This window comes from Oryza sativa, chromosome 10 (genome assembly GCF_034140825.1).
Source record: "Oryza sativa Japonica Group chromosome 10, ASM3414082v1".
Classification (NCBI taxonomy): Eukaryota; Viridiplantae; Streptophyta; class Magnoliopsida; order Poales; family Poaceae; genus Oryza; species Oryza sativa.
The window spans coordinates 15,829,310-15,844,176 of NC_089044.1; the positions used below are offsets into that span (position 1 = coordinate 15,829,310).

The 14,867-nt window shown below is 46.7% G+C and overlaps 2 protein-coding genes and 1 pseudogene across 2 annotated transcripts; 1 reads left to right on the forward strand and 2 right to left on the reverse strand.

The window, feature by feature from the left end:
- Positions 1–625: 625 nt before the first annotated feature.
- On the reverse strand, positions 626–1,735 carry LOC4348673 (BTB/POZ and MATH domain-containing protein 1-like). The gene has a single exon (XM_015758175.3). It carries the CDS (start codon positions 1,733–1,735, stop codon positions 626–628), a length of 1,110 nt encoding a protein of 369 aa, XP_015613661.1.
- A 1,477-nt stretch (positions 1,736–3,212) lies between these two features.
- On the reverse strand, positions 3,213–4,726 carry LOC4348674 (BTB/POZ and MATH domain-containing protein 1). Its single transcript, XM_015758494.3, has one exon. It carries the CDS (start codon positions 4,625–4,627, stop codon positions 3,398–3,400), a length of 1,230 nt encoding a protein of 409 aa, XP_015613980.1. The 5' UTR covers positions 4,628–4,726; the 3' UTR covers positions 3,213–3,397.
- A 692-nt stretch (positions 4,727–5,418) lies between these two features.
- LOC4348676 (BTB/POZ and MATH domain-containing protein 1-like) lies at positions 5,419–6,905 on the forward strand (annotated as a pseudogene).
- The last annotated feature ends 7,962 nt before the right edge of the window (positions 6,906–14,867 follow it).

Here is a 14,867-nt window from a genome sequence, read left to right on the forward strand (position 1 = left end):
AACTAATTATTTGGTCGCACCGTTGTATTCGTTGTAATTAAATCTTTACAACAAAATATCATATGTTTCATACGTGATAAAGACATGTTTCAGCATGTGTCTAAGTGTCTTCATTATGTTTCGTAAAATTCACGCAACTAACTACACCTACCCTGTCTCCTCTCCATCTATCCATGCATGTATGCATTTAGCAACCTTCAAAACGATTTTTCTTTTAAACTACTTATCTATTCGATCACACTGTTGTATTCGTTGTAATTAAATCTCTACAATAAGATATCACAAGATTATATTTTTTATGAAACAAATATCTTTCAATTCTTTAACACTCAATGTTTCATACACGATAACGATATGTTTCAACGTGTCTCCACTGTGTTTCACAAAAAAATATTACTTCATGTCTAGATTCATTAACATCTATATGAATGTGAGCAATGCTAGAAAGACTTACATTATGAAACGGAGGGAGAAAATGTTTCGACTAAATTATTTGTCTAGCCATGTATAACTCAATGTTTCACTAGTGGTCAACTAAAATATTTGACCATCCGATTTTTTAAGAAACAATCAGGCACCCGATTTGGAGTTTCTTCCTAAATAAGCTAGGATATATTGCCACAACTCACCAAGCATAATTATGTGAAGTTCCTAGAATGTCAACAAGCTCCTTCATAAGAGAGGGGAAGCTCCTGCTCAGATGCTCGAAGCTTTCGCTGCCGGTGACGGCACTCAGGTTCGCCGGCGACCTGAGAAAATCGAAGCACGCCTTCTTCAGCCCCTTGCAGTGGTGTTGATCAGCCAGCGCGAGGATGTCCATCACCGTGCCTATGCCAATGTACTTGCACAATCTTTCCTCGCAGATCAGCTTCAGCCTCTCCAGGTTGTACCGATCCGCCGCGACGAGCAGATGCTCGCACATGGTGTCCTCCCTCTCCTCCATCGTCTCCGGCAACGAGTCGGTGTACACGAAGTGGAGCAACGCCTTGAACACCGGCGCCGCCATGTCACCGATTTGGATGGCATCGTTGGTGGTGGTGTCGCTCTCCATCATCATGCCAAAGAGCTCCGCGTTGAAGACCGGTGACCGTGCCGCGAGCACGCACCGGTGCGCTGTGAACCTCTGGCCGGCGACCTCGAACACTACGTCGGTGCCCTTCTCGTTCTTGAGGAGGTCGCCGAGGTGGCTATGGAGGTTGGACGGGGGCACGGAGACGAAGCCGGCAGCGCCGCTGCTGGCGTCCTCGGCACGGTAATTGTCGACCACGATGATGTCGCACCGGATGGTGAACGAATCGTCCCTGAGATACTCCGATTTCTCCAAATCTTCTCTCCTGATGAACTTGGGGTAACCCCAGGAAGAAGACGAAGAAGTTTGCTTATTGAACGCTCGAACGGTCTTCCATGCCAAGGACGGCGCCTGCTTCTCAACCTGGCCGGCGAAGCAAATCTGGAACTGAGCCTTGACGTTCCTGACGACGATCTCGTCGAGCACGAGGAACATGGAGATGTAGTCCGCGGCCTCCAGGACATTGCCGTTGGGGTAGTAGCAGATGCGCCAGCGGTGGCCGCCGACGGCGAACTGGCAGGAGAAGAGGGCCTCGCCGGTGGGCGTGGCCTTGGTGTGCGAGTAGCCGTCGATCTTGAGGTAGTGGTACCCTCTGGAGGTATTGGCGACGATGGCGGACGCGGACACGGCGGCGGCGGTTGTCGGAGACAATGCTCCATGGCTCATCACCGGCGGCAAAGTAGGCCCGTCGCTTGTTGCTGCTGCTGCTGCTGATTTGCAAAGTTTAGCGTGGGGTGGGGAAGATTAGCTGCGGAGGAGGAGGAACCGAGGAAGCCGGAAGGAGAAGGAAACGCGACGACGACGACATCCATGGTTCTTGATGCCAATGCAGGTACGCGGTATATAATAACGTCTTTATCCGCTGCTGTGTTTTTAAAATCTCGGAATTTGCGTTGTCGCCTTGTCGGGCTCTGAATCATGGTCTCATGTTATTTTTACTGTGCCCTGATATGTTTGCGATGGAATATGAGAGAAATACGAGTTAAGCTTTTGTATTTACAAGTTTTCTATCCCAATACCTATACATCTTTCGAAAGATTTTTATGATCGTATCACACAGATTTTTAATCTTTGGATTAAAATCTGATAGATATAATAAAAAGCAAAAAGCAATTAAGAAACATCATAATGGACACTAAATTACCATATCCTTAATAAAAAGACCAAATCCAATACAAAATTTAAAATTTACATGCGAAGATTCAAAAATTACAGTGTAACTTACAAAAGTTACCGTGTAAGTTTCATAAATTACACTGTAACTTACAAGAAAATGCACTGTAAATTTGAGTGAGAAAATCGAGTGAGAGATAAAGAAAAAATCTTTCGAGTGAGATATAGCAAAATCGATCCCGGTTTATCTTATTGTAGGTTTAATGGAGAGTTGGAGACTAATAGAGAGGTTGGAGGGCAAAAACTCCCCTTTTAAGTCCATGTTTTAATTGAGACCGATGAAGAGGCCATATGGACTGCGGGCCGACGGCCCAGCCCATGGCATGGCGCTTTGGCACGGCCCAGGCACGGCATGGTCTGGCCCGTGCCAGCCGGGCCTGATAGTTGGACCATGCTTGGGCCGCTGCCTTGGCACGGTGGGTTGGCCTGGCACAGCACGAAAGTCAGGAGACGAATAAACTTACTGTCAGCCACATGTAAAGCGAGAAATTTGGGATTATACCATCGCAAAAGAGTGGTTTCGCTGGAATCCCATCGCTTCAAACTGATTCACTGGAATGCCAGTTTAGGTGTTCACTAAAATACCATTTTCTTTTCGTTCTTATCTATGAATAGAAATGTTTTTCTCAATTTTATTTTCGGAGAAGATAAATCAGTTCAAAGAAGGTAAAAACCAAGCAACGTGCAGTCTATGTGGAGGTTCAACTGACATAACTATCTGTTGGCTAATGGCTACAGTAAAGTTATTGCTGATCAAATGGCAGAGTTGTAGTCTCGCAGATATATACAATGAATTAACAAAACAGAGAGAAATTTTGATGACTACTGCATAAAGAATCTTAGAAACATGATATGTTTGTCACTGAACTAAGTTACTGTCACGTCCTATGGGCCGGGCTTCAGGCACTGGGCTTTGGTCCAGGCAAACAGGGTGCATGCCTTTAAAAGAGAAGGAACAGCAACAGATGAGGCATCGATGAAGAAATCAACAGAACTAAAGCCAAGGCTTCTTCCTCCTCCAATTTCCTCTCATCTCTCTGTTCTTCCAATCCTAGTTTCTGTTCTCTTATTCCCAGTCCCCTGCTTCTCTTCCCAATCTACATTGCTAATTCCTCTCAATTGTATCCAAATTACTTGAGTGATTACTGCTATGAATTATCGGTTGCTTCCGGTGTTGGGCATTGATCGGTGGGTGGGTTGAGGATCGTGACAGTTACCGAGCATGGCAACCAACTCCGTCATAAGAGAAGGGCAGCTCCTACTCAGATGCTCGAAGCCGTCGCCGGCCATGGCAGCTTTCAGATTTTCTGGAGAGCTAAGGAAATCAAAGCACGCATTTCTCAGGCCATCACAATGGTGCTGCTCAGCTAGCGCCAGGACGGTCGCCACCGAGCTCACATCGATGCGCTCGCATAGCTTCTCCTCGCACACCAGCTTGAGCCTCTCCATGGCGTACCTGTCCGCCGCGACGAGCAGGTGCTGGCACATGGCGCCTTCGTCTTTCTCCTTCATCTCCGGCAACGAGTCGGTGTACGCGAAGCGGAGCAGCGCCTTGAACACCTGCGCCTCCATGTCGACGACGCGGACGACGGCCTTCCTGCGGCTCTCCTTCATTGAGCCTAGCAGCTCGGCGCCGAACACCGGCGACCGGGCCGCGAGCACGCACCGGTGAGCGGTGAAGGTCTTGCCGCCGACCTTGAACACCACGTCGGCGCCCTTCTCGCCGAGGAGGAGCTCACCGAGATGCCGGTGAAGATCGGACGGCGGCACGCTGACGAAGCTTCCAGTTCCCCTCGCAGGGGTTCTTCTTCTCGCCGCCGTCGCGGTCGCCGCCTCGGGCATATCCTTCGCGACGAACTCGGTGATGACGACGACGTCGCACCGGACGGTGAAGGAATTGCCCTTGAGATGCCTCGATTTCTCCAATTCCTCCTTCTTGATGAACTTTGGTTGCCCCCAACTGGCATGGCTGAAGAACTTGTTCGCATCCAGCGACGGCGGCGGCGGCGGCGGCGGTAATTTGTCACCCAACTCGTCGTCGAGCAGACGAAACTGGAGCTGCGCGTACACTTCCCTGGTTACTTCCTCGTCGAGATGAAGGAAGAGGGATATGTAATCGCCGCAGTTGGGCGTGTTGCCGTTGGGGTAGTATTGGATGCGCCATCGATGGCCGCCGATGGTGAAAGCGCGGGACTTGAGGGCAGTGCTGGTGGGGAAGAGATCCCGGGTGCGCGAGTAGTCGTCGATCTTGAGGAGGTGGTACCCGCTGGCCGTGCCGGCGACGATGGTGGAGGCGGATCGCGACGACGACGACGACGGCGTCGGCCCGCCGCCGCTGCCGGCGGTGGTGCCAGAGCGTGCGGGAGACATGGCGCACTGACCCATGATTGCTAGTGCTACTCGCGACAAGGGTTTGTAGCTTTTTAAAAAAAAAATCAAGAAATATTAGTAACAATGTTCCTTTCTTAGATTAGATTGATCCGTGACTATGCTTCTTCTTTTCTTTAATTTTCACCAGAATTATATGTGTCTCTGTTTACCGTGTACAACTGCAACATTGGTGATTTTTCCGACTCGGCCACGTGAATTTTCCGACTCGGCCACAAAGTTTCCCTTGTGTATTACTCCCTTCGTATTTTAATGTATGACGCCGTTGACTTTTTAACAAATATTTGACATTTCGTCTTATTAAAAAAATTTATGTAATTATCATTTATTTTATTATGATTTGATTTATCATCAAATGTTCTTTAAGCATGACATAAGCATTTTTGTATTTGCATAAAAAAAATTAAATAAGACGAATGGTCAAACATTGGTTAAAAAGTCAACGGCGTTATACATTAAAGAGATAATCCATGAAATGCAATTGACAAGCATCCAAATCCCAGAAATGCCATCGACAAGTGTGAGTTCTAAGAAATGCCATCGTACAAACAACTTTGTCCCAAAAATGCCATCGCCGGACAAAATCGTTTGTACGATGGCATTTCTTGGAACTCACGCTTGTCGATGGTATTTCTGGGACTTAGATGCATGTCAATGGCATTTCTTGGATTATCTCTACATTAAAATACAGAGGAAGATGTAGTTAGTCCAGCATATTCCCAACCAAATCCTGTGTCTTTCATCTCGTTCGTCTCGAGCAGGCGGTTAACCTTGCCTGCCTGCCTGCCATGGCTACTGCCGTCAGCCGCGGCACCGCCTCCTCCATTGTGGCCGACGCGGTGACCGGGTACCACCTCCTCAAGATCGACGGCTACTCGCGAACCAAGGGCACTCCCAACGGTGCAGCCCTCACGTCCGACCAGTTCGTCGTCGGCGGCCACCGTTGGCGCATCAGATACTACCCCAACGGGGACATCGCCATGTTCGCCGATTACATATCATTTCACCTCATGCTAGATGAAAATGCCACCAGCACGAAGGGTGTGAAGGTTAAAGCCCAGTTTCAGATTTGTTTCGCCGATCAGGTACGGAGAGAGATTCTAATACTCAGGTGGACGTCCACCCGTTTATTGCATGTCATCTAAATGGTTATGAAAAATTTTCAAAAAAATTGACAAGATAGATCAATATGTAACATATCACTCCGCAAACATGCAAGTTCAAATTCAACTTTTACAAGTTATAACAAAAATAACAAACAAAACTCAAATTACTATATGTATATTTACAGTTAAATTTGTTATTTTTGTTACAACTTGTAGAAGTTGAATTTGAACTTGCATGTTTGTGGAGTGATATGTTACATATTGATCTATCTTGTCAATTTTTTTGAAAATTTTTCATAATCATTTAGATGACATGCAATAAACGGGTGGACGTCCACTCGAGCTGTTAAAATAGTTTTGGTGACGAGTAAGAACTTTTGGTGACGAGTGCTGTCATCTAGACCAGTAAGAACTTTTGGTGACGAGTGCTTGACTTGGGGTCATGTGAAGTTGATCAAAAGGGACGAATTTGAGAAGTCCGACGATCTCAGGGACGATTCTTTCACCATTCGGTGCGACATAGCCGTCGTCGGCGAGATCCGCACCGAGAGGACGACGGAGATCGCCACCGAAACCTTCGTCACCGTGCCTCCGCGTCTGACCTGAACCAGAAGCTCGGCAAACTTCTGGACACCGAGAAGGGTGCGGATGTGGTTTTCGGGGTCGGAGGCGAGACGTTCGCCGCGCACCGGTGCGTGCTCGCTGCGCAGTCGCCGGTGTTCAGCGCGGAGCTCTTTGGTCCGATGAAGGATAGCGACAGGGCAGGCGTTGTCCGCATCGACGACATGGAGGCGCAGGTGTTCAAGGCGTTGCTCCGCTTCATGTACACCGACTCATTGCCGGAGATGGAGGAGGAGGAAGACACCATGTGCCAGCATCTGCTCGTCGCGGCGGATCGGTACAACCTGGAGAGGCTCAAGCTGATCTGCGAGGACAGATTGTGCAAGCACGTCGGCGTTGGCACGGTGGTGAACATCCTCACGCTGGCTGGTCAGCACCACTGCGACGGGCTGAAGAAGGCGTGCTTACATTTTCTCGGCTCACCAGCGAACCTGAGTGCTGTCCTCGCCGGCGACGGCTTCGAGCAGCTGAGCAGGAGCTGCCCCTCTCTTGTGAATGAGCTGGTTGCCATGCTGGCGCCTCCAATCCCTCCATCGAGTCATGCTTAATGTGTTCTTGGCTATTAGCAACGGAGCAGTGGTAATTAGTGGTTTCTGTTTAGGCTTTTGTTCTCAGGCAATTGTAGTATATACTGATAATAATTATGGAGACAATGTCCCTGGATTATATTGGTAAGAGCTTGCATTGTGGAACATGGGTGTTATTTTTGTAATTCTTTTGGTATTCGGTAAAAGGTAGACAAATATGTTGCCGTATATTCAGAATAGTGTTTGCAATTTCAGCCCAAAGAAAAAGAGCGGACTCGGCCCCGTATCGTCCTTTAGGGCGACACGGGCGGCAACCCTCACCCGCGCCACCACCCCCACCCTTCCCTCCCTCCCTCCCTCGCTACCGCCTAAGCATGCCACCAGAAAACTGCGTGGCTACAACAACGGCAGCAGCGACAGGGCCTCCTTCTCCTCGAGTTCGCAGAGGATCCAGCTGCAGTGGCTACAACGGCGGCGGCCGACCATATCCAGGGGGCCATGGCGCCCGGGTGGTCTCTTACCACCGACAGTCCAGCTACGATGGCTGCACGGGCACGAAGTTTCTTCAACGCGGCTGCAGCTAGGGTAGCTTCGGTGGTGGTGGTGATGGGGGGTGACGGGGACGACCTCGATGGCGAGTTTCAGTGTCATACAATGGCTGGCGGTCGAATAGCCTCCCCTCCATTCCCTCCCCTCATGCTTGGCCGCCTCCAGTAGGGAGCGCAGCAGGGAATGCGTGTGGGCTAGCTAAATCCAAGGGTTTTTGGCGACTGCAATTCTGCGGTGGCGATGGCGTCAGCTAATGGTAGTGTGCAGGGAAGCAGTTGAGTTTGGTGGTGACTTGTCCCCCTCTTGTTAGCCAGGCATCATTCTCTCCTGGGAGCACCTCCCCTTCAATGTCCGGACTAATCTAGATCTGGTCGTGGGGAGCTCCAAGGGAAGGGTGGAGGCACAACTGACACAGCAGGGAACAACGATGGCGTGGAGGCGGCAGCTTCCTATTAGCCCGCTTGTGATAGCGGGTGGTGGCTTGGGCTTTGGTGGAACGATTTTTTGGTTTGTCGGTGATAATTTTACGGATTGGTTGTGTGGGGCTAGACGGTGAATCGCCGGCAAAAGCCTTGCTAGGCCATTGGCTAGCTTGACAACGACGAAGTCTTTAGGTGTCGTTTTCCTTCTTGGAGGCGTTGTTCTTCCTCCCCCTACATCGATCTCCAGGTGAAATTGTTCCGATTTCCAGACAAGTGGTGGTGATGTTTCACGATGTGTCCTCCATGGGGGCACCACTTTGGAGAACCTTACTCATGGTGGTCATTGTCGGACTGTTGCATCGGCTTTGAAGCTCTTATGCCCTAGCATGCTTGACGATGCCTTTATCTTCTTTGCTCTGCTTCTTTACTATGCGGCGGACGGTCACCTCCCTTTGTTTCACTCTGCTAGGTGGAGTTGGAGCTATTGCATTGGGTGTGACGAAGCTTAGAAACGATGACACCCTGCAACCTCTTTCTAAGTATTGGTGCCCGTAGTGTGTAGGAGGTGGTGCTTTGGGTGCTTTGGCTGATTTCCAATGGAAAAGGCCGGATCTGCTTGTCTATTTACACGCCTATTGTGAAGTCGAAGTTGTTGTGTCGCTAGGTGGCAAACTTGGCAACGACGACACTTTCTTGCAAAGTCGGAGCAGCCCTGTCGCTTATACAACAAGCTTAGCAACGATGCCCGCATTGGGTTCCGTCGTTATTTTAGTTGTTAGCAGGCTAGTGTGGGTGTTGTTGGTGGAGTTTCGTGGTAGTCATGGTTTTCACTCAGTTTTCCCTAATTAACTGTGCATTGTGAGGTTGGGTCTCGTTTCTCCTTAAAATGGGACATCTTCTTTTATATAAAACGTCTGCAACGGCTAAACCGTTCGACAAGAAAATTTCAATCAAAAATTAATTTTGGCAATTTTGGACGCCCTATGAGGCTATGCCCCCTCTCCTGTGCAAGACACTATTTCGCCCAAAATTTTCAATTTTTTTCAATATTTTGTGAGTTTAGTCAAATTTTAGTTTGATTTGTTCAAATTTTTTTTAAAAAAAACTCTAAAATATGCAAAACGAAATTGCAGACCTTGATCCAGAATAGCTGCCTACCTCGTGCCTACCTCGTGACTCGTGAGGTATCTATACTATACCCCACTAAGTGTAAAGCTCAACATGCATGTAACCATGCCACATCGTCACTGACTAGCCATAATTACATATTTACTTCCATAAAAGCATATCCAATCATCACCCCTCACATATTTGCACAATATTTTAACAAATCTATCTATAATTTTTATAATATTTAACATAAACTTTTCAATATGTTTCCCATAAAAGCGTGGATTTCATTTGTTTGTTTCATGATAAGTTGATAAACCCTGTTGGTTCTTTTTTTTCTTTTTTACTCCTAACTTGATTGTCGAAAAAAATATATTGAGAATTGCTGAGTAATTGTAACACCCTGAAAATTCCCAACAATAAAAAAAATCACTAAAATTTCAAACTCTTTAAAACTTTTGCATCATGCTGGTTGTTATGATTGCTATTGCTTGCCAAACTGTAAATAATTACAAAGAAAGCAAATCCAAACAAAGGGAAGGTTAATTACTAATTTAATTTATAGATCAAATATTAAATATTCGAACCATGTTGATAGCTTGATGTCATGATTAGCTAAAAGAAACAGTAAAATCAAATCTAATTCATTTGAGTCCAATCTCACATGAAATATAGGAACACATGAAATGATGATCACCACTATAATGATCGTGTTTATAAATAAGTAATTCACAGGAATATATAGATTGATACTTAGAACATTTCACCGAGTTCCTCATGACATGAAAATCACTCATATAAAATAATGGTCATGTAGATAAATTAAGCTTTATATATAAATAAGAATATGTGAGTGTTTAATTAGACAATTAGATTAATGTTGTACCGAGTCTCAATTTATATTTATAGAATTACTAGATCCACGTAAAATATATTATTGTACAAATAAGTTCATTCAATGTACTATTGTAATAATAATGGCCACATTAGGATATTTTAATTAATTTTGGAACCCTCAAAGCCTCCAAAATTATCTAGGTTAATTTTGGAATTATACCTCATTTAAATAATGCAATAGAAAAATATATATAAAAATAAAATATGGGTAATATTAGAAATTGAGTAAACTTTCATCTAAATTAACACATCTATTGGGTAAACATCAATTGTGTGAAATTTAGAATTTATGGGACAAGATTTGAATAGCAAATCAACCAAATAGGAAAACCCAGGAAAATATATAATAATAATAAGAATTAACCCTAATTAAAAATTCAAATAAATTATATAAATAAAATATGAGTAATATTAATCTAGAATAAATCCATTGGTTGGAATGACACAAACATTGAGTAAACTTCATTTATGCAAGATTTAGAAATTATAGAATCAAATTTATATGGGAAATAAACTAAAATCGGGATAAATAGGAAAAAGACACTGTTCATTGCACTCTAGGTGTTCGACGAGGCTCCCTAGCCCCTTCCCCTCCCCTGCCATGCGCGCCTCGTGCCCCGAGCCGTCACCATCGCCGCCTGCCGCCGTGCCGCTGTCACCTGCCGCGCCGCGCGCCGCTCGGCCGTCGCCGTCACGCCTCGCGCCTCGTACCACCGCGCGCCATCGCCGTTGCTGCCGCTCGTGTCGCCATCGTCGTCGCCCGCGCCGCTGCCGCGCGACAGCTCGCGCCCCGCGCCGCGCGCCATCGCCGTCGCCGTCGAGCAGTCGCCGTCGCCGCCTTGAGCCCCGCGCGCCATCGTCGTCGCCGTCACGTCGTCGCCTCGCGCCCCGCGCCCCTGCCCCGCCGCGCGCCCGTCCCACCTCCCTCTGCCGCCTACGCGCCCTCGCGCCCCGTGCACTGCCGCGCCACGTGCCGTCCCATCGCGCCGCTGCTGCGTCGCCGTCGTTCTCGCCGCGCCGAGCCCCGCGCCGCCGTCGCGCTGTCGCCGTCACCGTCGCGTCGCCGCGTGTCGCCGTCGCGTCACCGATCATCTCGAGCCCCGCGCCGCTGCCGTCAGCTGCTGCGCCGTCGCCATCATCGCGCCGAGCCCCGCGCTGCGCCTGCGCTCATGTCCCGTCGCCGCTCGCCTCGAGCCCCGCACGCCGCGCGCGTCCCATCCGCCATCACTGCACCGGCCACCTCTCCCCTCCGCCCCCTATATAAACCCATGCCTCCCCTTCCCTCCCCACACCTCCCAGCCCCCACGAGCTCGTCCTCCCCTCTCTTCCTTTTCTTCTTCCTCGGATACATTTCATCGAGCATCTTGTGGGCGTGCTGCACCTTCTTCTCCGCTCCACCACTGCACCCGATCTTCGTCGTCCCGCCGTCTATCGGTAAGTCCACGCTCCTCAGGTCTCTCCTGGTTCCGTAGAAACTCGAGCCTCCTTCAATTTCGGCGACTAGCGCCCGTAGCCGTGCTGGCCCGGCCACCATTATGCCGCCGGCGAGCTTGCCGTGGACAAGCCATCCCGGAGCTCTTCCTAGCCATCTAATAAGTAAAATGGAACCCTCACACGTCATAGATGCTCACGCCCGCACCAATTTGGTCGGAAACCCTCCGTATCGCCCTAGCACCTAGCTACCCGTGCCCGGCCATGGCGGCCGTGCGGCGCCGCTCGCCCCCGCGCCGTCCTACGCCGTGACCGCCGGCAGGTGGACGCCGGAGCCTTGCCGCTCCCTCCCCTGGTCGCCGTCGGGTCGCCCTCCGCCGGCCTTGCCGCGCGCGCTGCGCCGCCCCTGCTGCTCCCGCACGGTCTGGAGGTAGAAGACGATAGGAAAAGAACGAGAGAGAGAAAGAGAGCAGCCGAGCCACTGACAAGCCGGGCCACTCCCCATTTTTCTCTAACAAAAATAATTCGGTAGAAAAGATAATAAGACCCCTGACCCCACCCGTCAGTGACTCTGAGCTGTAGATAGGTTTCGGATTAAAATAAATCGGATGTGAACAGTACTGTTTCGCAATTATTCGAATTTGAATCCTTACACTAGCATAACTTATTCATTTTAACTCCGATTTGAATGAAACTTGATCCTAAATTCATCTAAATTCATAAGCTTTCCAATGGTATATAATTCATTATTTAAGAAAATATATTATTAATTACTAAATAATTAATATCAAGATGATGCATAGTAGTCAACTTAAAAATGTGCTAATAAATATATTTGATAATGTACAATAGAGTAGATGTAATAATATAGGCCTTTAACATGCTTTGTCACTGTAGCAACCACACAAACTAATTTTAAATAATGTCTCAAACTAATGTATTGGAAGATACTAGCACTATTTAATGGTTGTATTATTAAACCCATGACTTATAGATTATTTAAATAATAAAGTTAGCCTTATAATTAGGTAAATCAAACATGAATACACATAGATGAGTCTTTAATTTATTTATGAGGAATAGGAACAGAGTTGGTATGATAGAACCACCCAAATAAGGTTGAGTCGGTTAACATCCAATAATTACCCAAACAGTAAAATCACTTGTCAACCCACTTAGATCACATATACTGTACAATCCATTTAAAATCATACATAGGAACAATAACCCATCTTTTGACAAACATGTATATTAGATAAATACTAGTTATATATTTTGACCTCATATAATTATAGTTCAACTGTAAATTAGGATTGTTCATTAAGGGATAATATGTAACCACAATATGATTAACCTAAACAACTCTAACATAGAAAGCATGGATAATTATTAACCTTTTATAATTTATTGCGACAAGTGAAATATGTTCATAATTAAAGTAAAGCCTCCATCAATTAAATAATAATACAAATGATTCATTATTTGATTGATCCTAAATCCATCCGACAACAGAACCTCTAGTATACGACCATTTTATTTAGATAGATGCATGTGTAGCCATAATCCTTCCATAGCCATTAGCTAGACTACACCACATATTAGCCAGATACGTATCTCATTTATACTACATTGGCTAGCTCCTGAATAGGCCACGTTGACAATAGAAAGATTAAGAAACCTTAGCCCCTAGCGAGATTGGAATCCATTAGCAGACATGAATAGTATATTTTGTTGTGCATATTTGGTTGTTATTTGAATATTGGTTTTTCTTGCGTATTATAGAATTTATGTATCGGTTAGTCGTGAGGCAACGTCAGCAACTTCCAGGAGGTGAAGGTTGATCAAGAATTATATCAAGAATAAGGACTAGACTGAGCAAGGCAAGTCATCACTATTCCTCGAACATGCTGATCCTAATTGCGAAATTGTTTTGTTTACAAATAAAATTGCATGCAATGATGAACATCCTACTTGTGATTATGCCATGCCTTGATTATTGTTTACCCTTAAATCTTTGTAACCATGTTTACGTATGAGTCCCTAGTCAACTATGACAATTGCTTAGAAATGCTATTCTAGAATCATGCATACTCATATTTATCAAATGCTATATGCTTGGGCAATTACCTTTGGGAAGGTAATTGAGATGCGGCATGTGGAGACATGAGCGCCACATTGCCATGATGTTGATGACATGATTTGTGAAAGGAGAAATAAAATTAAACAACTGTTTTTGACTGGGGCGGACGGAGGATTTGGGTGGTATCTGGAAAAGGCTAGTACCGTCCCCGGTCAATTAAGGACCGAGCCATGAAGTTAAGCATGAAACGACCCCCGTACAACCGTACTTCTCGAATGGGTATAGACCTAGCGGATTAGATAGCCGAGCGGAGGCAGTATCCCTGCATAGATGGTTCACCCCTGAGTGAGGCAGGTGCGCTACGATGGGACAGCCGTTGAGGTAGGGCCAAGAGGCGTGCCCTACATCGGTGTCGCCATTGGTAGGACTGCCATGAGTGTGTGAGAGAGAGAACTTAACTTGAACCATAATTTAATATGTTTGTGAGACTTCTCTTTCCCGGGAGCGCCAGAACTCCTCTCACTGCTAAAAACATGGACGCCTAGAGTGCATGAGGATTTAAGTTCATGGAGCGGGTACTGCCAATGCGAGGTTATCGAAAAGCTTTGCCGTGACGCGTCTCATGTGTTGGGACGAGGCTCATGTGTTGGGCAGTCGCGGAGTGCGGGTAAAGTGTACATCCACTGCAGTGTGAGTAAACCAAATCTATTCGAATAGCCGTGCTCGCGGTTATTGAGCACCGGGACATGTATTGCACTTGGCTAGACTCCAAATTCTTAACTTGTGGGGGATGGGATATTGCATGATGAATTTTATGCTGATGGAGCCACATCCCGAGAGGAGGGAAGGTGGACATCCTCAGAAAACCATGACGATTCAATGGCGGGAAGCTATCCTTGGGATCACAATGGATGGTGGACAGAACTGTCGTTGTTTAAAGTGAACACTGGTACTAAAATTTGATCAGTCTATGCTAGGTTTTAGGCTTGTGAAAAGAATTGTAAAAATTAGCTTTATGCAAAAGAACCTGAAACCATTCCTTGAATACCCTCTATCATATGCATTGTTGTTGTGGTTGCTGAGTACGGTTGGTACTCACCCTTGTTACTTATATATCTTTTAGGAGAGTGTTGAAGAGAAGCCCTTGTCGGTACGCTTGCGTATCCCACAAGATGATCGGAGTGCGGTCTTGTTCTAGGTCTCGTTCCCCAGTCGACTGCCTGTGGCATGTTAACCGGGCCCTTATATTATTTTGTCTTCCGCTATTGTTCTCTGATAGTTGTTGGCCTACCTGGCCCTAATGTAAGTGTTTAACTCTTTTAGCCTAAATTCATTCGTGATATGTTGTGATCCAACTATGTATGTGTGTACCAACTACTGATCCAGGGATTGGTACGGATAAACACAGAAGATTTCCGATTTTCAAAATCGGGGGTCTACAGTAATTTCTGCAGCAAAGCGCAGGGAATAGAGCTTTGTGTCCAACTGCTATCA

Bases quoted from the DNA above. Each gene is read 5' to 3' on its own strand.
- LOC4348673 (XM_015758175.3), bottom strand. From the start codon at position 1,735: ATGAGCCATGGAGCATTGTCTCCGACAACCGCCGCCGCCGTGTCCGCG.
- LOC4348674 (XM_015758494.3), bottom strand. From the start codon at position 4,627: ATGGGTCAGTGCGCCATGTCTCCCGCACGCTCTGGCACCACCGCCGGC.